General features: G+C 34.6%; 2 protein-coding genes across 2 annotated transcripts in view; one reads left to right on the top strand and one right to left on the bottom strand.

The window, feature by feature from the left end:
* Positions 1–9152, bottom strand: part of LOC144967777 (uncharacterized) — a 17381-nt gene extending 8229 nt beyond the window's left edge. Inside the window, exons 1-3 of the mRNA XM_078905406.1 lie at positions 9009–9152; positions 6958–7060; positions 3555–4867 (exon numbers count right to left, since the gene is read on the bottom strand). Coding sequence (XP_078761532.1) covers positions 3555–4867; positions 6958–7060; positions 9009–9082 — 1490 coding nt within the window. The 5' untranslated portion in view covers positions 9083–9152. The remainder of the gene's footprint in view (positions 1–3554; positions 4868–6957; positions 7061–9008) is intronic.
* A 4467-nt stretch (positions 9153–13619) lies between these two features.
* Positions 13620–23463, top strand: part of LOC144969243 (dynein axonemal heavy chain 8-like) — a 113132-nt gene continuing 103288 nt past the window's right edge. The window contains exons 1-3 of the mRNA XM_078908355.1: positions 13620–13905; positions 17671–17771; positions 19749–19883. Coding sequence (XP_078764481.1) covers positions 17673–17771; positions 19749–19883 — 234 coding nt within the window. The 5' untranslated portion in view covers positions 13620–13905; positions 17671–17672. The remainder of the gene's footprint in view (positions 13906–17670; positions 17772–19748; positions 19884–23463) is intronic.

The following is a 23463-nucleotide window of genomic DNA, read 5'->3' as shown; positions in this document are numbered from 1 at the left end:
TTTGTATCGTCTACAAAAAGTTTGCAAGCTGAATTTATGCCACATGGTAAATCATTTATATTTAAAAGAAATAAAAGTGGTCCCAATACGCTTCCTTGGGGTACACCGCTAATTACATTCTTAAAATCCGACCCACACCATTGACAATGACCCTTTGTATTCGATTATTAAGAAAGTCTTTAATCCAGTTAAAGATATTCCCTTTAAATCCATATGCTTTTAGTTTAATGAATAATCTCTCATGAGGTACAGAATCAAAAGCCTTGCGGAAATCAAGATAAACAACATCAATGCATTGATCACGATCAATTAACTTGGTAAAATCCTCCATCACCTGTAATAGTTGAGTAATGCATTATCTCTTTGATCTAAAACCATGCTGGTTATCATTTAGCATCGTATGACTTTCAAGAAAGTCCATTATTCAGTCATTCAAGATAGACTCCATAACCTTACAGAGTATGCATGTTAAGCTGATGGGTCTATAGTTTGCAGCATCTAGTTTGCTTCCCTTTTTATGAATGGCAGTAACATTGGCTTGTTTCCATTCACTGGGTAAGGTATCAGATTCACGAGACTTATTATATATTGTTGATAGCGGCTGTGATATTTCAAAGGCCACTTCTTTCAGTATAATAATAATAATAATAATAATAAAAATAATAATAATAATAATAATAATAATAATAATAATAATAATAATAATAATAATAATAATAATATAATAATATAATAAATAATAAAAGAAGAAGAAGAAGAAGAAGAAGAAGAAGAAGAAGAAGAGAAGAAGAAGAAGAAAGAAGAAGAAGAAGAAGAAGAAGAAGAAGAAGAAAGAAGAAGAAGAAGAAGAAGAAGAAGAAGAAGAAGAAGAAGAAGAAGAAGAAGAAGAAGAAGAAGAAGAAGAAGAAGAAGAAGAAGAAGAAGAAGAAGAAGAAGAAGAAGAAGAAGAAGAAGAAGAAGAAGAAGAAGAAGAAGAAGAAGAAGAAGAAGAAGAAGAAGAAGAAGAAGAAGAAGAAGAAGAAGAAGAAGAAGAACAAGAACAAGAAGAAGAAGAAGAAGAAGAACAAGAACAAGAAGAAGAAGAAGAAACAAGCATGATTGATAATTGAAATTAAGACTGGTGTCAAGCAGGGATGCTAGCTCTCACCATTCCTGTTCACCCTTGCCATTGATTGGCTAATAAAGGAAACCTTCAAAGAAGTAATGGCACACAGTGGACCCCCTGGACTCAGTTGGATGATCTGAATTTTGCAGATGATCTGTCTCACACCCAGAACCAGATGAAAGCAAAAACCACAATTGTAAACAGCCTCTCAGAATTCATTGGTTTGAGAATTCACCATGCAAAGTCAAAGGTCTTAAAGATAGGTACTAGTCAAAGGGAGCAGATCAAAGTAAAAGATCAAGAACTTGAAGATAAAGATAATTTCTTCTATCTTACATGTTAATGGTAGCACGTCTGACCGGTAATCAGAAGCTCTGAGGTTCAATCCCCAGTCGAGGTAGACTGATTTTTTGGAATGTTTTTTTTTCTTGTATTTTTCTTTCTTGCTTTGTCCGGCACCTTCCATAAACACTTGTTCATATCATTAGGTTTTTGTAAACAAGCGAATGCGTAAACTACTTAGAATATAATGGATAGACAGGATTAAGAACGAAGAAGTATGGAAAAGAACACAGCAGAAACCAATGGGAGAGGAAATAGGAAGAAGACTATGGAGATGGATTGGACACGCCTTTAGAAAGAATTACTCTACTGTTAACAAAGAAAGTATTGGACTGGAACCCTCAGGGCAGAAGATCAAGGGGAAAGCCACGAGGAACATTGGAGAAGAGTTAAAGAAGCTGATATACAGAGAAGTGATAAGACATGGAACGAGATTTTTAAAAGTTATCTCAAGATAGAGAGGGATGGAAACTGTTTGTCTGTGGCCCATACCCTGACCTAGGGTGAAAAAGGCAATGATGATGATGTTGATGATATTGATGATGATTGATAATAGTCTGGGTGGCAATGAGTTTAACTAGCTAAGGCTAGAAAGCTGTCTTTCCAGGATGACCCAAACATTTTAAAAGCGTTTTAAAAAATTTATTGTAATAATCCCTAATCTTTTTATCTCTTTGATTGGCTTCAATCTTCTTAGTTATAGATTGTATTTTTTTTCTTCCACTGCAGCACTCTAGAAATTGATCATCTCTCTTTCCAACCTGAACTGGTTGATTAAACATTATTTCATCTAATACTAATATTTATTGTTCTCAATCTCAATACCACACAGGAATTTTTCATGGCTGGTCACCTCCTACACTCAAAGGATTGTTCTATTCATTTTTGTTGCGGTAGTAGGGGTCTGCTAAAACTGCTGGTATTAAATAAATTTATGTGTATATGTAAATGAAAGAGTTGTGATTCCTGAAAAAGTCCAAGGCTATAGGAGAAAAATATTATATCAATTTACTGATAAGTCTTCTAAAAGCTTTTGTTGATTGGTTCAAGATCTTGGGGTTAATTGTCATACTACCATTATAATAAGTATCCTATTTCTTTGGCTAACTTCAACTACATACAGTGCAGCATGAGAATGAGAATCACAAACACGCAGATCTCGAAATCTCTGAAATCTCGAACATATGTAAATTTCCCGTTTTAATCACTCTATTTTCAATGTATTGACAACACAAAAATCTCCAACACTATCAGAGGCTACACAGAAATCTTGAACAAAATGGACATTAACTCTAGCTTTTGTTGATAAAATTATTTTGCCTTATGTTTGTATTGAACAGAAACAAATACTCTTCAAGTTAAGATGTAGCAGTACCAGCGAGGCAATAATGACATGAGACTGTTACTGTAATTGTATTAAAATCAAAGAAGTGATTATGGGTAAGGATGATGGGGTAAGTATAGAGGTGTAAGAGTGTTAAGTGAGCAAAAATCAGGATTTTGTTTATTTATCACCATCTAAAAATAAAGGGCGTGTTGTATCAAGAACAGATGGGATTGAAGTGGTAGGGATGAGGTACTGGATTTGTATGTTAAAGACGTCGCCTGCTGAGTGTGTAAGAGTAATCCACAATGGGACGTGCTGGCTTTGGCTTCTTAATCAACCACATGTAAAGGGGAGCATCATTCTACCTGTTATTGAATGAAACAAGACGCATTTAAAGCTACACCTCATAATAATGGGACCTCACTGAATCAACTCACGTTTACCCCCCCCCCCCCCTCACATTTTTTCTTCATATTCTTTGTAAAATACTCAACACGGAAATCTCAAACAAACAGGCCCAGTCCTAACTTGTTGAGATTTCGTGCTGCGCTGAAGTATGAAAAACGGAATCGAATAATATAAGATAAGCAATGGTAATTTTTTAGGAATATGAAGTTTTCAAACTTGTTATGACTATTAGGAATTAATATTAACTAAACATTTTGCCTGTTATAATATATTATGAGTATCTGTTATTATCTGGGTACCTCATGGTTAACTTCAAAAGCAGCCACAGCATTCGTTCGAAAATCAAATAAGGAAGAATTCAAAGCAACTTACTTTCCAGTAAAGTACTTTCTCTCACTCTTGTCTTTAGAAAGATGTGGTTCTTGTAGAGAGGGCAAGGGCTCATCATGCTTGTCCTCAGAGTTTCTATCGGGTCGTGTGTCTTTGCCATAAGGACCTAAGTTGGTGCGTTTACCTATTGTCGCCTGCAAATCTTGAGAAGATTCTTTAGGATCAGACACTTTAGTGAAGCTTAAAAACATATCTGATGACGATTTTGTTCCTTGTGATAAACACAACTGGTCCCTTTTATTTGTCTCTTGTTCCTTCAATCCCATCTGTTCTTGATACAACAAACGTCCTTTATCTTTAGATGGTGATAAATAAACAAAATTCTGATTTTTGCTAAGGGTCTCTTTTTTCCCTGAAGTAGATATAAGTTCAAACTTATTTTGAGACCAAGCATCATGATTCTTTGAAGAAGACTGATCTATGTATGTCACTGCATCAGGAGGAACAGTGCAAATAGATGCATCACTATCGTCATTGGTTTTGTCTGATGGCAAATTTATTTCAGATTTTGCAATATATGGATTTACTATCTGTGTTTGGGCAAGAACTCGTTCATTTCTTTTATTGGTATTTAGACTTATTAAACATAAATGTTCTCCATCATTTGATATATTTTGTGGGCAGGTACATAAAGAATGAGAATTGACTGCATTATCTACGGGTTCAGTTTGCATACAGGACTTAAAAATATTTGAATCAGAAACAGCTGAGGTATTTAAAGGAAGAGAAGCAGCCTGGCTTTCCTTCTCCGGAGATGTCCCTGAAAAGGGTTCATGCTGAATCATACTTGATGTCAGTTTTCCGCAAGGGAACATTTCAGTGCGAGTTTCATTGTCTTGATCACAAATCAAAGGTTGAGAAAAATAATGAGTGTCTTTTGATGAAAGGCTATTATGTGGACCTTCTCCACAGGGAAATTCATTAGAAAATTTAACATCAATTTCTTTAGATGTTCCTTCAAAACTTATAATTCTTTCTGAGTCGAACAGATCAACTTGACTGTCCTCTAAAAGCATTGCATTTTCTTGACATCTTGGTTCCAAAGGGGCACTTGAGGAAAAGACTTGGTTCAGACTCTCCCCAATAGTATGCAGTTGTATACTTTCATCGTTTGGTTCAAAATTTTCTGTTGTAGAATTCTCTGCTCTTTCAGATGTTTCTTCACTGAGTGTTCGGTTAGGGTTTGGATTTTCTGTAGAATCAATTGAATTTTCATAATTAAAAAAAATAGATTTCATTTTGTCATGAGACAGCACCTCATCCTTATTCTTGAAGTTGACGTTATTCCATATTTCCTGTAAAATGAAATAATAACACTAGTTATCAATTTATTGAGCGCTCTACATTTATGTTGTCTCCTAATAAAAATGATTTTTCATTTTCTCTCTACTTCTTTTTTTATGTGGAATTTTAAAAAAATTCTTCTCATTTTAATTTTTAAAAAGCTGTGGATTATTAAGTCATAATAACTATCCTATTTCTATGACTGATGTCAACACCAATGTTTGTATAACAAAATCTAATTTCAGGTAATTGATATAAGATTTATTATCAATATCAATATTTCGGGCCACTCACACAAATGTACCCCAACGGGTCAAGGCCAGAAACACTACAATGTGCACATTTTTAGATGCTGGTTATTCAAGCACATCGTATGTTGTTATTGTTTGTTTTAACAAGGTTTTACGGGCTTGCAACACATTTAGGTCAAATCAGCACCAGTAAAAAGGAAGAAAATGAGATAGCCAACAAATTATAGAATTACAATCAAAGCACCCAAGAAATAGTAAGACAAAGGGGAATTGATTCAAATAGGGAACAAATGTAGGTTCCAAGAGCATACCATCAATGTACTTAGTTTGAGATCATCTACACAGAATCCCATTAAGAGGATTACACTCAAATGTTAACAAGATATGTTTAAAACAAAAATAGAGATTTGATTTACAAGGAAAACAATATCACCTCCCAAAACTAAAACTACACATTTGGCTGTTTCCCCTTCCGTCAAGAACTCCAGTAAGGGCCAGGACAACACCAAGTGATTCCATTCCAAGGCAAAGACAAAGCAACTCAGAAAACATATATAGGGGGAAAGAAGATACAGCAAGTGACCGCCTGCCCACCATGGGAGGTCAAAGACCCCACCTAGAAGCACATTGTATGCATCAACAGATATAATATAATATCTAAACATGCCCCAGTCTTGTTAATGGGCACTATTCAAGAGAAATTAACAAAATAACAAAGAGAAATCAAACAAGGCTCTTTTGGCAGCAGTGCCAAGGTATGTGACAATGGAGAAAGAATAGAATATTTTTGCTCTTAAACTGCAATAATCATAACCATCATCATCATCAACATCATTATCATTATCATCATTATAAACATTATTATAAACAACACCAACAAAAAACAACACCAGCACCATTTTATTATAACTTGCTATTATTATCGTCATTTTCATTTCAATTATCAATAAAAGTAAAAGTACAGTCCACTCCGGATAATTGCAACTCGGTTAATCGCAAAATTTCCCAAGAAACGGAATTAATTCTATATAAAAGTCACTGGTTAATTGCAACAAACTTCAGTTAATCGCAAGAAATTTTTGCCCTCAAAAAGTGGTAAATTCTAGAAATCAATCAAACAAAATATCATAATATCATCGTGGAAGAAATCGCGACATGTTGAATAATCGAGAGTAAGCAGGATTTAATGCTACAGTAGTTCGTCACCACTCTATTGGAGACAAAAGAGGGTGGGGCTTTGCAATATGGGTTTGTAATGTCATTTGTGACCATTAAATAGGAGGTGAGGTGCTGGGCTTAGTCTTGACAAAAGGTAGACAATGACAGTTGTAAAGAGAGACTGAGCGATATCCTTTGTTATGGGATTGACAACTGTGCATTGTGACCAGCGAGTTTTCTGAAAGCTTATTGTCTCTCACCACAGCTAATCTCTTAGAATCTTACAAATGTTGAGAACAAAAGAGTGAAAGTGAATAAAATCTGAATAAGATGTCGGCTTGCATCAAAGCTGCTTTTGCTTAACAAAATCTTTACAGGACTGCCATATGGTTTTTATTTTGCTCAGTCTGTGGACACTGTTTACAACTAGTATGAGTTTACCATATATATGTGTAAAATGTTGCAATAGGGGATTGGAAACTCAACTTCTGTTAATTGCAACTTCGGTTAATCGAAACATTTTCGCGGATCCCAAGGTGTTGCGATTAACCAGAGTGGACTGTAGTAGTAGCAAGTACAGTCCACTCTGGATAATCGCAACACCTTGGGATATGCGAAAATGTTGCGAAAAAGTTGAAAAATAAACTCAAACCAATGGGAACTAAAGATGATGTGAGAAATGGAATACTCACTTGTAAACTTTCGATTGTAATAGCCTGGACTGGAATGATGGGTGATATTTCAGTAGACTTGGTCCCTTCCATAACAGGTACAGAAGCAAAGATACCATGATATCTTATGGACAAGTAAATGAATGATATAATTCAAAATCTTTATAGAACATAATATATTACAAAAAACTCTCTCTCTCTCTCTCTCTCTCTCTCTATCTCTCTCTCTCTCTCCCTCTTTCTCTCTCCCCCTCCCCTCTCTCTCTCTCTCTCCCTCCCTCTCTCAAAAGCGCAATAATAGTGGCGGCTGACGATTATATCTTATACATATCATTATTATTATTATTTATTATTATTATTATTATTATTATTATTATTATTATTATTATTATTATTATTATATTATTATTATTATTATTATTATTATTATTATTTTATTTATTATTATTATTATATTATTATTATTATTATTATTATTATTATATATCTTATACATATCATTATTATTATTATTATTATTATTATATTATTATTAATTCATTATTATTATTATTATTATTATTATTATTATTATTATTATTATTATTATTATCATTATTATTATTATATTATATTATTATATATTATTAATATATATATTATTAATATATATTTTTATCAATAATAATAATAATAATAATAATATAATAAATAATAATATAATATATAATAATAATAATAATAATAATAATAACAATTATATTATTATTATCATAGTAGTAGTAGTAGTAGTAGTAGTAGTAGTAGTAGTAGTAGTAGTAGTAGTAGTAGTAGTAGTAGTAGTAGTAGTAGTAGTAGTAGAAGTAGCAGTATATATTCAGATGGAATACGTGTATTCCCCTTTTTGGTTTATTTTGAATGTTTTGCATTATATTATTCACGGATATACAGACTCATGGAGAATAGTAACATTGATAATAAGTAAATAAATTAATGAATAATAATAATAATAATAATAATAATAATAATAATAATAATAATAATAATAATAATAATCATAATAATAATAATAATAATAATAATAATAATAATAATAATAATAATAATAATAATAATAATAATAAATATGGTAATAATAATACAATAATATAATAATAATAAATAATAATAATAATAATAATAATAATAATAATAATAATAATAATAATAATAATAATAATAATAATAATAGGATGCCAAAAGACACCAGTTCTTCTCTCGTGCGCGAACATATGGAACTATCGTTAATGGAGGAATTTCCTGTACCTATTCCAAGTCTCTGGTATGAGAAGATATTTTTTAGCCTTAAGTCTAGAGTATCTATAGTGCAGCCGTTTTTGACACTTTTGTTCTGCAAAGATTCGATAAAATAATGATAAGAGTAAGAGAAACGATAAAAAGAACGATAAAATATGGATCCAGTCAGTGGAAGAAAATCAGAGAAATTAAATTATTTTGCCACAAAAAAAAAAAGTAAAAGATACCACTTGGTCGTAAGCCAAAACATGGGCATGGGCTTATTGATTATTGTCATTGATGCGGTGCGTTTACCGTTTATCGATAAAAAACAAACAACAAACAAACAAACAAAAAAACCCTCATATTCATTTCGCCAGCCTGATATCCCAACGCACAAAACAATGTGCAACCTTACACGTTTATCGTCTGATTAATTAAATTAAGTGAGAACTGCTCAAGAAATGACTGGTTAAAGCAAATAACGAAGAGACGAGTGACGTCAATTTCGTTCTTAGAATTATATTCTGAGAGTCTCAGTCTCAGTGAGAGTGAACAAACGATTTCGGCAACTGGAGTGGCACAAAATGAAAACGGCTCTTCACTCTACAGCTGATGTAATCTAAATTTATGGGCCCATCGTTCTGATGAAAATACTCTTAAATCAACACAAAATATTGTCCATAAAATTGCGCTCTTCAGACTTATGTGCACGTTGCTCTACAAAAAAAAACCCACAACGTCCCCTGCATCCTTAAACAGGCACAGGGACTGAAATTAATGTCAGTCGATTTTTTTTCCATAGACAGAAAGCCTACCTGCTATTTTCAGACGAACCACTAATAATAGAATACGTCTCTGATACGATCTCTGCATTGTCATTAAGCTCCATGAAGAAAATGAAACAAATACAAAACCAAAAAAATCGCTTGTTTGGCTAGATATCTTGTCTAGCAGACGGCAAATTCTATATACTATATGCCAGGTTGTATCATTGCCAACACTAGGTATGTCTACTTTTTAAATTTATAAGCCATATATTTAAATTAACAAAACCGATATATACACACACCAAGGTGTCTTTGACACACACACTTATTTGCAGATCTGATAACCCAATTCATTATGGACTCATCTTTTCAATGGAAATTAAACAAAACAAAAAAAAAAAAAAAAGGACGCAAATTATTGTCCATTACAACAGTGTTGAACTTGGCGTTCGGATGTCAGACCTGCACACGTCGCACTTGGGTAATCTACGGGATTTGTTGTAGATATTTTGTGCTCTTGATTTTTAATATGGTGAACACAAATCAGAAGACCACAATATATCTACAACAGCAAATTTTATAATAATAATGGAACAAAAGTTATTCAAATTATCGTCGAGCATAGAGTTTACTAACGGTTTTTGGATTATTTTTTATCATTCAACCAAGATGTGGAGTACCTACACGATAGAGTTTCTTTTCTTTCTTTCTTTCTTTCTTTCTTTCTTTCTTTCTTTCTTTCTTTCTTCTTCTTCTTCTTCTTCTTCTTCTTCTTCTTCTTCTTCTTCTTCTTCTTTTTCTTCTCTCTCTCTCTTTCTTCATCTCTCTTCATCTCTCATACATCTTTATCATCATCATCATCATCATCATCATATCATATATTATTATTATTATTATTATTATTATTATTATTATTATTATTATTATTATTATTATTATTATTATAATTAAGAAGTGTATATGCTGTCCTATAGGTATATATACGAATGAACACACACTGGGTGTGGTCTTTTGTCCGCCCATGTGGGCAGGAAGGCACTTGCTATGTCGTTTATTCCTCTTATATCTGCTTTCCAACTTGTTTTGGAATGAGATTATTTGACATTTCCATTACAGCAATGAACCTATAAAGAATTAGGTTATCAGACATGCAAATAAGTGCATGTCGGCCCTGGCCTTTACCATAGTCCTTGCTGGGAGGGAAACGTTCAAATTTATAATTATAGTTTTGGGAGATGACATTTTTTCTCGTAAAATCAGCTTTATTTAATGTACTGTTATCTATATCTTTAAAAAAAATATATGATGATTTGTAAAACTTTGAGTGTATTCCTCTTAGTGTTTATGCCTGGATGAAACTTAGGTTATCTCAACCTAAGCACACTGAGAGTATGCTCTTTGGATCTGCATGTTCCCTGTTTAAACCAGTCCTCTTTGTCTAACCTTTTCTCAAGTGGTTTTATTGTAAAAATCTATAATGTTTTGACTATCCAATTTCTCCCTATTTACTGAAATGATTAAAATGTATCGCAAGCGCCGTAAAACCACTTTTTAAAACAACAAAATTCCAAGCAAACAAACATTGAATACACACACATACACACAAAGATAGATAGATAGATAGATAGATAGAGAGAGAGAGAGAGAGAGAGAGAGAGAGAGAGAGAGAGAGAGAGAGTATATATGTTTAGTCTTGCCTTTAAAGTGATGACCTCACATACATCTTGTTCTTCTGTTCTAAATAGCTTTATGTTGATAATGTTATAGTGAAGTTATGAAGTTCTTTCTAGCATAATGTGACCATGAGTGACAATCTTCTGCAGTCCGGCTACTTTATTACAAGGGCTGTCGAAAAAAAAAAATGGCCACCTCCTTCGTTATTTTAAGAAGAATATTTCGACAAATAGATCAAATACACATCGAAAGGAAGTTTAGGATCTCGTCTATGTAATGTTATCTTTATTTGTTCTCTGTGACGCATTCACCCTCACTGAAAAAAAAAGAAAGAAAAAGAAAAGAAAAGATGAAGAACTCCCCCCCCCCCGCAAAAAAAAACAACCCAATACACCAACGGCACTATCAATGTACATTTGCGTAAATACCTCGTCGTTTGTGGAACACCTTTTTAAAATTATTCTTTTAGCTTGGGGAAAGGAGTTTGTTGGGGTCAGTTTTTGTATTTGAGATTATGAAAACTGGAATATCCAGGCTTAAGCCGCAGAGTAGCACAATAGTGATGTATAGCAATATTAAATAGTAAATAGTAAATAATGAATTTATATAGAGCCTAAACATCCACACTAATTGTGCTCTGCGGCACTTTACATAAGAAAAATATTTTATCATAAAAATAATTAATTTTAAATCACGACACCACATAATAAGCATGAATACAGAAACAAAATCTAAGAACATCTATTTCATTAAAAAAAATAAATAAATAAATAAAGAAAAAAGCCTCACGGAACAACTCAGTCTTCAGGCTTTCCTGAAAGATGATAAATTTTCACAGGACTTTGTCCGAGGACTGAGTGCGATCCATAGGCGTGGTTTTCCAAGTAAATGCATAATGACAGAGCCCATAAATTCTGGAGTCTCAGTATATTGGGTGGAGTTTTACAATGATACCTTGGTCTAAAAACATCATTTGAATTCTTCTTTGTCAATCCCACAAAATGCAAAGAAAAACACCCTCTTCCGAAACACAGGCATAAGCATATACATACACATACACACAGACGCTCGCGCGTACAAATACACACACACACACAGAGAGAGAGAGAGAGAGAGAGAGAGAGAGAGAGAGAGAGAGAGGGAGAGAGAGAGAGAGAGAGAGAGAGAGAGGCACATAATGAATCACATCTAAAAGGCGCTATAAACACTCTTACTGCCATACCGATCATTACTGAGCTCATAACATTGACATTAGACTGGTGACAAGATAAATATAGTTCAGACAATGACACATGACATGAAGAAAAAATACCCTTGTTATCCAAGATGGAGGACGGTTTTTCTTTTCCTTTTTTGTTGTTGTTTGTTTGTTTGTTTGTTATTATTTTTTTTTTTTGTTTTGTTTTGTTTGGTGACGGACTATTCAAAGTATTTTTTAGGCTATCCTCAAGTACCATGATTTTAAACCTTCTTTTTTTTTTGTTTCGTGTTTCATAATCAATAATGTTTATGTAAAAAATAAAATAAATAACAATAATTAAGGGGAGGAGATGAGAAGTGAAAATGAATGAGGATCAGTGAGGTGAGGTTGAGAAGTTGAGGAAAACTAGTGGTTGGATAGTTTTTGTGGATTTTTGAGTTCTCTTTGATATAAGTAAATCTAACTTACAAATACAAGGTTTATTAAAATATTTATATAAAATATAGCTATCTAGCTATCAAATTAAAGATAAGTTTATTCAAATTCAAACAAGTGTGTGCTGTCTTGATGACTTAATCAATGTTCATACTAAAAACATAGATAGCTGTCGTGATATGATCACGAACCAAACGCCAACTGCTCGCTTGTACTGATCACTGCATCACAAATATTGTGTGGCTCCAAATTCTAAGAAAAAATTGCAAGCTCCTCATAAGGGCGAAACTGTCAGAATATCTTCCATGTTTTACTATCGTGTTTGTTCGCTGTACATATAAGATCCGCAGTAGGATATAAATAAATTAAGTGTTTTCATTTAAACAATTTCCGACAACTGTCAAACGTCATAAACTCTATCATTCAAGATAATAATAATCACCAAAATTAGTTCTAAGTTTTTAATATTTTCGTTTAGTCATGTTTCAGTTCCTATGATAACATATGAATCTGGGTTTAATATTTAATTTTTGATATTCCCCCACCTGATGTTTACGTCAATTTTTACTAAGTTATTAAGCAAACATGTTTTCCCCAAGGATACATTTTCCTGATATTTGTATAATTTTGAGACAATTAAAGAAGCACTACAAACGATTTGAAGAGTAACATTGAGGGCGAGGGGCATCGTGAACTAATGGGTAGGTACTAGAGAACTTCATGGGGGGGGGGGGGGCATCGACATCAATACTCACTCTGACTAGGTCAACTAGGTCTGATTGGGTCAATTAATTTGAAGAAGATGATGAAGCGTGATCTTAATTTCTTCTTAATTTTCATTCAGATTTGATCATCTCTTATGTGAGCTTGCAGAAAAATCGAAGAAAATTATGTCCGCGTCTTGGAAACTTATGTTTTCTCTCCGATATCTTGTGGGTCAGTCAAAATGACCCCACGCATGCCTACTACGAGAACAAATAACATCCATATTCCACCTTCGAAGGGTTACATACACACTTTCTTTTTCTTTAGTTTTACCTCTGACTCCACTTTCGGACTTCTACTGTCGATTTCCATTTCCTTCCGGATCGAAGTTGAAATTGCGCGTTCTATATGAACCAGTTAAATGATTTAATTATAAATTAATTGATTGATTTATTTATTCATTTATTTAAGATGGAAAATGAAATGACAAAAAGAATTATTTATTCCATAGGCTAACCCCTATGCCGGGGTGGGAATATATTTGCAGGTCTGATAACCGGACGCAATTATGGGCTGCAAATAGTTCTTGTTTTTAACTCGAAATCGGCTTTGTTGGTAGCTTCTCCGTTACCATAGGTGACGTCACTCATCTAAGTTTTAGTAATCTCATGCTGAGGTAGCTAAAAGGAAATAAGAGGATTTACCCTCAATGATTCGACTTACAAATCAATATTAATTGGTCGAGATACTTCCTCCGAAGTTTATGTGTGCTACAAGGTGTGACGCCATTTGGAATGGTTTTTCAAAGTGCAAGTGACAATCTTTGAATTTGAACAGCTTCAGATACTTCTTACAGTACAGTTAGTAACTTATTCTAAGTTATTTAATTGACTGGGACTCAGTGGGACTTTTAATTTGATAATTCAGATTGTAAGTTTATGAAATATTATATACGAGTCAAGTCCGTATCAATAGATATTAAATTTCAAATGAAGACAAACTACAAAACTTTTCTTGAGTACTGAATGAATTCGTTAATATATGAATATATGTATGCATGTGTGTATGTAATGATTTAAGATATATCTGGTCTAATCTATATTAGAAGTGATTTATAATGTGCAGGCAGGCCTTCCGAAATATGTGTATGATTGAATGCACCTATTTTATTATATATGTTTGTATCTATGTATGTATAATGTATTTATGTTATACCTATCATGTATGTATGTACGTATGTATGCATTTCCACGAAAAAGATGAACGAAATCTATGCCAAATATTCAAAGTGGACCCACAAACACCAAATCAGTTATGCCTAACATGACTATTTACATACATGAGAGTATAAAAACATTGAGCCATTTAGTTGACCATATTGGACCATAATCTTATATGTAACAGGACCAAAACAAAAACAAATAATAAAACCTCTCAAAACACATCAATAAGATATATCAAAGTAGTAAAGAAGAATGGCATTATGGAATAAAAGAACTTCATTTAGAGAACTGAGCCCATTAATGGGTTTGATCAATGTAAACAAAATATGTACAAATGACTAGCCTCTTTTGGAGTGTTATTGTAATGATGATGGATAAGAAACTTACACTTTGAACTGCAATGCTTTAACTCTCATGTTATTTAAAGCTGAGAGGGTTGTCATTGAAATAAACTTTAATGTCGAGAATTTGGCTAGTCTGTGAAAAAGAGAGGGGTTGAGTGAGTGAAGGAATGATTCCAAGCAGCGTATGGTGCAATCACTTTCCTGCACCACTTCATATTGTATTAATTCATGTTTTGATATTAGATCAGCAATATTGCCAGGGGTTTATTACAATTAATTTATAGCGGGTTAGGAAATAACTCTTTTTTTAAAATTCATTAAAAATTCATTTTGATAATTTAAACCTTGAAAAAGCAATCTATCCACGAGGCTATATCCTTTCAGCCTGACCACAGATGACCCTGTGTGTAATTCTTTCAGAGTCTGATACAGACATCAGATAAGAAAATTGAATGACGAGTGTGTGTGTAGGATAACTTCTATAACAGTAAGGTTCTATTTTTTTGTTTTTTTAGTGGTAGGTTTTAGAAGTGGCTTTTGCCAATGAAGGTATATTTTTTAAAGTCCAAAAATAATGCAGGTTTCCTAACTCGCTCAGATTGTTAGAAACAACAAGGATTTTAGATTTTCTTCAAATGACTGAGACATACTCAAGATAGGGAAATGGTTCAGATTTTGGCTTAGCTACTCTTTGGACAGGTTGCTGGTCTATCACAAAGTACTTTCTATTTATCATGAAATACAGGTTGGGACTATAATAACAGCTGTGTACAAATGGTTAAAGGGTTTTATAGGGATAACAAAAGATCAATATCAAATGAAATCTAATACACACGAGGTAGTCCGGGCACCAACCTTGTAACATTCCTCCATCCAATATTGACAGCATCTCACTCTTTTTCCCAAACACGTTCCTCTTATTGAACAACTTACCTGCTGGCGTCAATCTTTTGAGCAATATTAAGATCTTTAAAGATAGACTGCAGACTAGTGCGGGGCGGTCCTTGGCAAGCTTAAGGACCACGGTCCTACGGTCCCTGGGAAATGAAAACCGCAAGGACCGGTCCTAGGACCGGCGGTCCTTTTCGACATTGAACATTCCTGAGAGACTGTTGGAAGTTCGAACCGTTTTGACCTTTGGGACCATGGGATCGTTCATTCTTGAACCGTTAAAGACCGCTACACGATGAAAACCGTGGTCTACAGGAGTAAAACACACGGAGTAGTCACACTCATTTCAAATTGTAACCTAATTAGAGAAGAGGGGTGATGCCTTCTTTATTTGCTCACCGTACTTCATTGTTACTTCGATAATTTAATAAAATTTGAAATTTATCCCCATTAACGGAGATAATGGCATCGTCCAAGGCGTTGATCGAGTTGTTCGTGGCGTTGATACACACAGGCAACCCCTCCCCCCCCCCCCCCCCCACACACACACACATTAGAGGGCAGCGAGCATTGAAGAGTAAGAGAGAGACGTGAAGTTATAGTAAGAGGGGGTGGATGCAGCGGTAATAAGTTAATAAGTAATAAGTGGGGTCCATGGTGACTTTTCGCCAGATCTAACAAACCCAGCTACCCATTCACTGCTGAGTAGACAGGGATTCAGAAAAAACTCGACTGCACCCGGGATCGATCTCTGGCCCTTTGCGTATAAAGAGAGTGCTCTATCAACTGAGCTATCGGGGTCCCCAAATATTCTATCGGACTTTTTTTAAATACAGACGTAAAAACTGGGTTTTTTTGGAAGGAAGAAACTAATAAAACTCATATTATTTGATTAGTTAAAACACCAAACGAAATTTTAATATTATTGTATTATTTTAAATGACAACAATGCGATAGAAAGGAGTGGCTGACAAGAGATGGACAAAAGAAAACAAAAAATCGGACTTGCTACTTGCTAGGTTCGACACACACACACACACACACACAAACACACACATCTTTAGTAGTCACATGCATTTCAAACAATAACCCATTAGAAAGAGGGGTCATGCCTTCATCATAGATCATTGTCATTGCGATCATTATGGTGTAGTAAATTTTGAAATTTACCCGTATAATGGAATCGTCCAAGGCGTGCGCCTCCTGTTCCCCCCATCTCACACCCGAAAGGGCGGTTTGTGGAGTGGAGGGAGGTGGTTGTCTGCCTCTATGGTCGTCTGTGTCGTTTAGTGTATGGCAAAGGGGGGTGGGTGCGATTAATTAAGTGGGATGGGTGGTGATTGGTGGAAGATAGGCTACCGAGGCAACGAATCGCTGGGGAAGTAGTAGGCTATGGCGCGAGACCGTTGAAAGGTGATAAGAAGTGAGGACCGCTGCCGGTCTTCCCCTATGGGACCGGTCTCCGGTTCACAGCTAAAAGACCGTGGGACCGCCGGTCCAGACCGGTCTTCAGCGCGGCACTACTGCAGACTATTAGCTACCATTGTGTTTTTTATTAATTTATTAATTTATTTATTTATTTATTTTTATATTTATTGGATATACAACATTAACGGTAATACTCTGACAGTGTCAATAGAAGAGGAAGAAGACCTAACAAACCAAGCTACCCAATCATTATTTGATTGATAGAGGGAAGTGTGTAAAATCATCTCTTAGTGCATACAGTTGAGGTGTGGATCTAATCTTAGTTGTGTTGAGAGCCCAACATTGTTCTTTTACAGTTCTGTTCACAATCAATCAAATCTAAACAGTTATATTACTGTTGCTTAACCCTTTGGTGACCACATGGTCAAAATTTAGCCCAAGAAACAGATGAAAATGATCAAAGGACCAATTTTTCTTCTCTTATGTTTCTGCAATCAATATAATATAGATAGAAAAACTGCTGATACCAGGGGTAAACTAAGCAAGTGAAACTCATATTGCACAGTAGTGAATGGGTTAAAGCTCACATAAAAATTTAAAAAAAGATCATAATTCATGTCGTAAAACAAAATAATACATTTTGATATGTATTAATTTAGGGTTTACATTGTGATTGTGTATGTGTTGTGTGTGTGTGTGTGTGTGTGTGTGTGTGTGTGTGTGTGTATGTTTTATTAACAATTATTATTAATTAAATTCATTCCACTTATGTGTGGATGTCAATCCCAATTATTTTTAATAATTTAAAGAGATGCCGTCAGAAACCAACAAAATGGGTGACAGCATGCCGTCCAGAACACGAGTCATGTCCATGACCAGCTTGAGTGCTAATAGCGTTGAGCAGTCACAGGTGAGTTTTCTTGGAAAAGGTAGAATATTTTAGGGCCTTTCCTAACATGGGGAGACAGCAATAGAAACAAATTAGCCTCAGACTCAGATGTTTTTCTTCCTTATAGATACACAATTTTTAGGGAATTTGTAACTACAAGACCAAACAATTATTTTAGAACTACATTAACTCTCTCCTTACCGACCATTTTCAGTATTTTCCCAAAATGGCAGGCTTGCCCAGCAGGAAACATGGATTTTTAAAACTCAAATAAGCTCTCTACAAAACAACTTATTAATTAAACTAAGATCATTCTTCAAAGTTTGTGATGTACAAAATAAATCTGAATAAGACAAAATGTATATTGTGTCGTAACAAATGTGACGATTTTGCTGCAGGTGGTAAGGAGAGGGTTAAACAGAGTTGAGTTTATAATTGGATTAAACTGAAACATCAAACTGATTTAGATAATCTAAAAGGAAAATTTATCATCAGATGGAGTTGGTGACTTTGTCAAAGTCTGTTGACAGTAATTGTGCAAGTAACAAACGAGTACATTGATCACAAATCACATTTCCTAGCCTTTGAAATTTTGCCTTATTTAAGAGCATCTATTTATATGCTTTAACAATGGGCTCACTGGAGTCTAACAATGTGATATTTGCAAAAGGCGACGAATAAATGATCCTAAATTTGTTTCCAATGAGCCTTTGGTGTGATTAATGCCTAAGCAGCATTGAGCACAATGCAAGACATCGATTTGAGTGGCATTTGAGATGGAAATATTGACTTTACCAAAAAGTTAAGATGATTTTTTAATTCAGCAGGTCCGGTTAACTATAATCATGGGATATTTTTCTTCTATCTGCATTATTTTGTGAGATATTTTATCTTTTTTTTTTTTTCATTTTGCTCGTGATTATAGCTATTTTTCTGCCAATGTGCAAAATGGTTTGTTTCCTTATGTTCAATTCTTTATTTTGCAAAGACCATTTGAAGAACATATCTGAAAAAAAGATTGGACCTCTTCCTGGAGTAATCTCTACCCGTTGACGTGAATTACATGTCATTTTATATGATCATGTTCATTTAGTATATGGAATATGCTATTTCATCATGCTAGAGGCCAAAACATTTACCTTTGAGAGTGTTTTGGGGGAATTTCAACAGACAGATTTAGGAAAATATTTGTGTCTGTCTCAAATCTTGTTATCTTTTATTTCTCTAGTCACTGCGCTTTAAAAATGTATTTCACAAGTATGGTAAATCTTTTTGGTGTATAATTTTTAAGTTCTTGAACAATGAATATGCTATCATTTTCTTATTTATGTATGGATTTTGAAAATTTAAAATGTGCTTTCCATGACTATCAGAATGCTTTATGAATATAATAAGAAAACACTTTTTAAATATTTATGAATTGTTTCTTGCGGTACCTAGTAACATTCAGATTCAGAATCATCTGTTGCTAGAACTTCATTCCGAGTTCTGTACTCTTTCATGTCTTTTTCATGATACAACTTTGTATCTCAGAAAGTAACCGGCATTTGACATGGAAAGTGTGTCTTGTTGGATGAAATGAATATGTGAGCATTTGTAAATTTGATTTTGCTATATTTTTTGCATAGTTGATATTCTCCATTGACAGCAGAAAGCACCATAAGGTAATTTCCTTAAAGCATTGATCAGATTTATCTTATTTTATCACAGACTATTATGATTTTCTATCCTCTTTCTTTCTTTTTTTTTTTTTTTAACATAATGGCTTATCCTCCATAGAGCTTTCTAAATTGCCACGTATATTCTGTCCTAAATAACATTCATTTTTTATTTACTGGTTGATTGATGGATTGATATAGTAAACTGTCTGATAATTAGGAAGCCTTTAATGCAAATGAGTTTTTTTTTCTGATTATTTTTAAATACTTTTTACATGCACAAGATGACTTTGTCTCCAGATGAACTAGATTTTTGTATTTGGTTTATTTTTCAATACAGTTTGCTGCAAAGGAAAGTAGAGAGGAACGCCAATCAAGTATGAATAAAATGTGCAAACATATCATGTCCTTGGTCAGCCACTATCTCTGCATATCTGCTGAAGATGTTGAAGAATTTGTACTGGATCAGGACAAAGTAAACATTTGTTCACTCAATGTCTTGCCATTTATCCATAATTATGCAAAGTAAAAGTAAAATATGGACAGTGGGATATTAGTGCTTAGGCCACTGGGACCCCCCCTCCCCCCCCTTTGGGAGTTTATGCCACTATGTTTTTCAAATAATAGAACTTATTGGCCATACAAATTCCACTGTTACCGTAAAAATAAGTGTCATTTAAGAGAGTTATGGCCCTTTGAAAAAAGTGAGTTGTGTCCCCTTGCAAAAAAGAGACAACATTTCTTTCAAAGGCTCTGGAGACTACAATATTAATTCAAATATATGCAAATTGGGTATCAAACTGAAGGAAATTGAATATACTATCAAACTATGTGCACAAGCTTTCAATTTGTAAATATTATATAGATTCACAGAAAGTTGAAACAATTTGTCAGTAATCTCATGAAGTGTCATATCTAAACTTATGGGCTATTTCAGTGTTTTACACAAAAATTATTTTAAATATGGCCAAAAACAGCATGTTCATTAAAAATGTAGCACTGAAGAAAGCTATGGCCCAAGCCTCAACCACAACCTTCATATTTCTACGTCACAGGAAAAACTAAAAGTGTACGCAACCCTTAAATTTTTCTCCACTTTGTGGGATGCCAAATTCATCATAATTTTCATTCTTTTTAAACATGGTATTGATGTCCAGTTGTCACATTTAAAAGTAAGTTGAAGGTGTGGTAAAAACAATAGATAAATCATGAAAAAAGACTAATTTGTTCACAACCCAAGTGAAGCATCATTACCGAAGACTTTTGAACGAAATCGCATTGTTATATTATGAAGAATAATTGATACTCAAAAGGGATTCTTGATTCAAGATGCAGTAAGTACATAAAAACAATATCCTTATGTGTTTTGCAAACATGCTTTACTCCTTAACAGTTTGCACTGCTCACCAATTTATTACATATCCTCATCATCAGTAGCAAAATCCTCTTCGTCCTCTGAAGTGTCGTCAAGGAAATCACTGTCAAAGCTATCACTACCATCCTCGGCATATGTATCTTCGTCAGTACTGGTGCAGCTTTCTTCATACACAATTTCCTGCAACTCATCTGGAATGAAAGCATCTTTGAACCACTGTACTTCCAATTCATTTGCAGAATTTCTCTGCCAACCGTTATCCTCTGGTTTTGGAATGCTAGGATTCTGGCACACTGCATTCCTCCAAATGAGAGTTTGAAAGTTGGCTCTTGATATGTGCAGTGACAATACTTGACTACAAGGAGGCATCTGACACAGATCAATTCCACCACTGCATGAAATGGTACCTTTCTTTCCTTTGAAACGCTGGCGAACTATGTCATACCTCACTTTGTTGACACTTGTGCATGAGGTTTTGCCATACAGCTTGCACACAAATGACTCTAACATGAGACAGTCATTACTCGAAACAGCTGCTGATGTTCCAAATCTGGAGAACAGAATTCTAAGATCTTCCTCCTTTTGAAGAAATTTTAGAGCTTTCAGCTTTCCTTGCCCAGCAAAGCAACTTGTTGTGTCACATACTGTGAATGCATGGACACCAAGTAATGCATCACACATCTGTTTAGACAAAGTCTTTGTTATCTGAGAGACATTGATTTGTCGCCTGTTGTTGCCACAGCCAGTATCAAAAATCAGGGTCTTTCCAATTGTCTCTGAGAATGAAAGGAGAAGTAAGAAGACATCCGTGTCTGGTGATCTGACAACAATTGTTTCACAGTTTGGTTGGCGGGAAGCATATTGACAGTGCAGTATAATTCGTGTGTCTGCCTCTTCCTGTGATGAGTAGAGATCTAGACAAGGTACAGCTGTGGTAAATTCATCCGTGTCACTGTAAAGTAAGGTGCATCTCTTTTCACAGACAAAGATTTCCCTGTTTCTCAGTTTCTTTGCATATTCGTTACTTTCCCATTCCTTGAGGAGAAACCTGATAAGGGATCTTTTGTTATCAACGCAGCTGAGAAATGATTTCCAACGTCTGGGCACTGTTGTTGCAGATCCTCTTAACAAGTATGCATTATCTTCAGAAGATCCTCTCCTCAATCTCTCACAACCTTTGATTGAATCTTCTATGTAAGTATCAGTCACAAAGTGTACACAAGCTGCTTGTGGTAAGGAGGAAAATGTAAGTTTGGCTACTTCACCAAATGTATTTGGGATTGCTGACAGAGTTTGTAACAGTGCATTGCCATCAAAAATGTAAACGGTGTTTGTTTGTTTTTTTGCATAATCCTCGAACATTAATGAATTGTCAGGCGTGAGCTTGTGCAACAGAGTTGCTTTGTTGGTCTTCAGAGGTAAACCATCTGATGAAGCCAGCGACCATGGAGTAGGTGTTAGAGGATATTGAAGAACATTTTGAAGATCAACACTGTGCTCTTGGGACAAAACAAGAAGCTGGCCAAATAAATTTCTTTGTGCCTTGATTTTGACCACGTTCATGTCTTTTTTCACTGTTACCACTTTCCTCAATGATGCAAATGTCTTGGTCTTGTTCCTTTCTAATGGCTTGTGAAATTCTACAGTCTTTTCCTTCAGTCTGTTTTCAACAAAACTTTCAAACAATCTTTTTCCTGTTTTTTCCACGGCTAGCAGGGCATCAGCAACATCCTCTTGCACTTTCATTCCTGAAGCTAGACTGACCAGACCATCTTCAACTTCAAAGGGATTGATAAATGCTGAAAATGCCTGGAGGATCTTTTGCACTCGCTTTTCACTTTGTCTTTTTTCTGCAAGGCTCAATTCTTTGTGGGTGTCTATATCCATACAGTTGTTGTTGCTGATCATTCTTTGGGTTGCTGATACATATTCTACTCGATTGTGTCTTGTTACACTCCAACGGTAATAGCTTGGAAGACTCTTGCTGAATCCAACAATACCTCCTTTTGTCTTTGCATGTTTGTTTATTGTTTGTTCAATGGTCATATCAACTGCTATTCTTCCAGCAGGCGTCCTTGATCTGGAGACACTAAATCCATTATCTTGTAAAATTTCTTCTGCCCCTGGGTGGGAATGAATCAGGTTGGCTAGTGACACAAAATATACACTGAGATACTTGGCATAATTGTGGTGATTCATGGTAAAAAGCAGTGGGCACAGTTCTTTTAAACAAGATATATGAAAAAGAAAGTTGTTTGTCTTTGTAGCTCGCAGAAACTGGAGGAGAAGCCAAACTCTGTCCATGTATTGGATCCAGTATTGTGCAGTTTTTCCGTACTTTCCTGAGCGGACACTCTCTTTGAAGGCTTCATACTGGGAAAATAACTCAGCATACACAGTTGACTGGAGAATTTTATTAGCTGTATGGCTTGAAATTCCTTCGGTGAATTCCTTTATGTAAGACATGAGGTCTTTACTGAGTTTTGAATCCGTGTCCTGCTCAAATTTTGCAAGCAGAAGCCTCTCTAGAGCCTCCAAAACAGACACATGCACTCGTATATCCCTGTTGTAGTTCTTTCCACTCATAAACCTATCCATAGAACCATGTGACATAGCCCTGCTTCAGTCACAATTTCTTCAAAACCAGATCCACTTTGGAGCTTTCCCAGGGCACCAAGAT

Source organism: Berghia stephanieae, chromosome 3 (assembly GCF_034508935.2).
Source record: "Berghia stephanieae isolate SIO BIC M18660-M18661 chromosome 3, UCSD_Bste_1.3, whole genome shotgun sequence".
NCBI lineage: Eukaryota > Metazoa > Mollusca > Gastropoda > Nudibranchia > Aeolidiidae > Berghia > Berghia stephanieae.
This window is presented reverse-complemented; position numbering and strand designations above follow the sequence as displayed.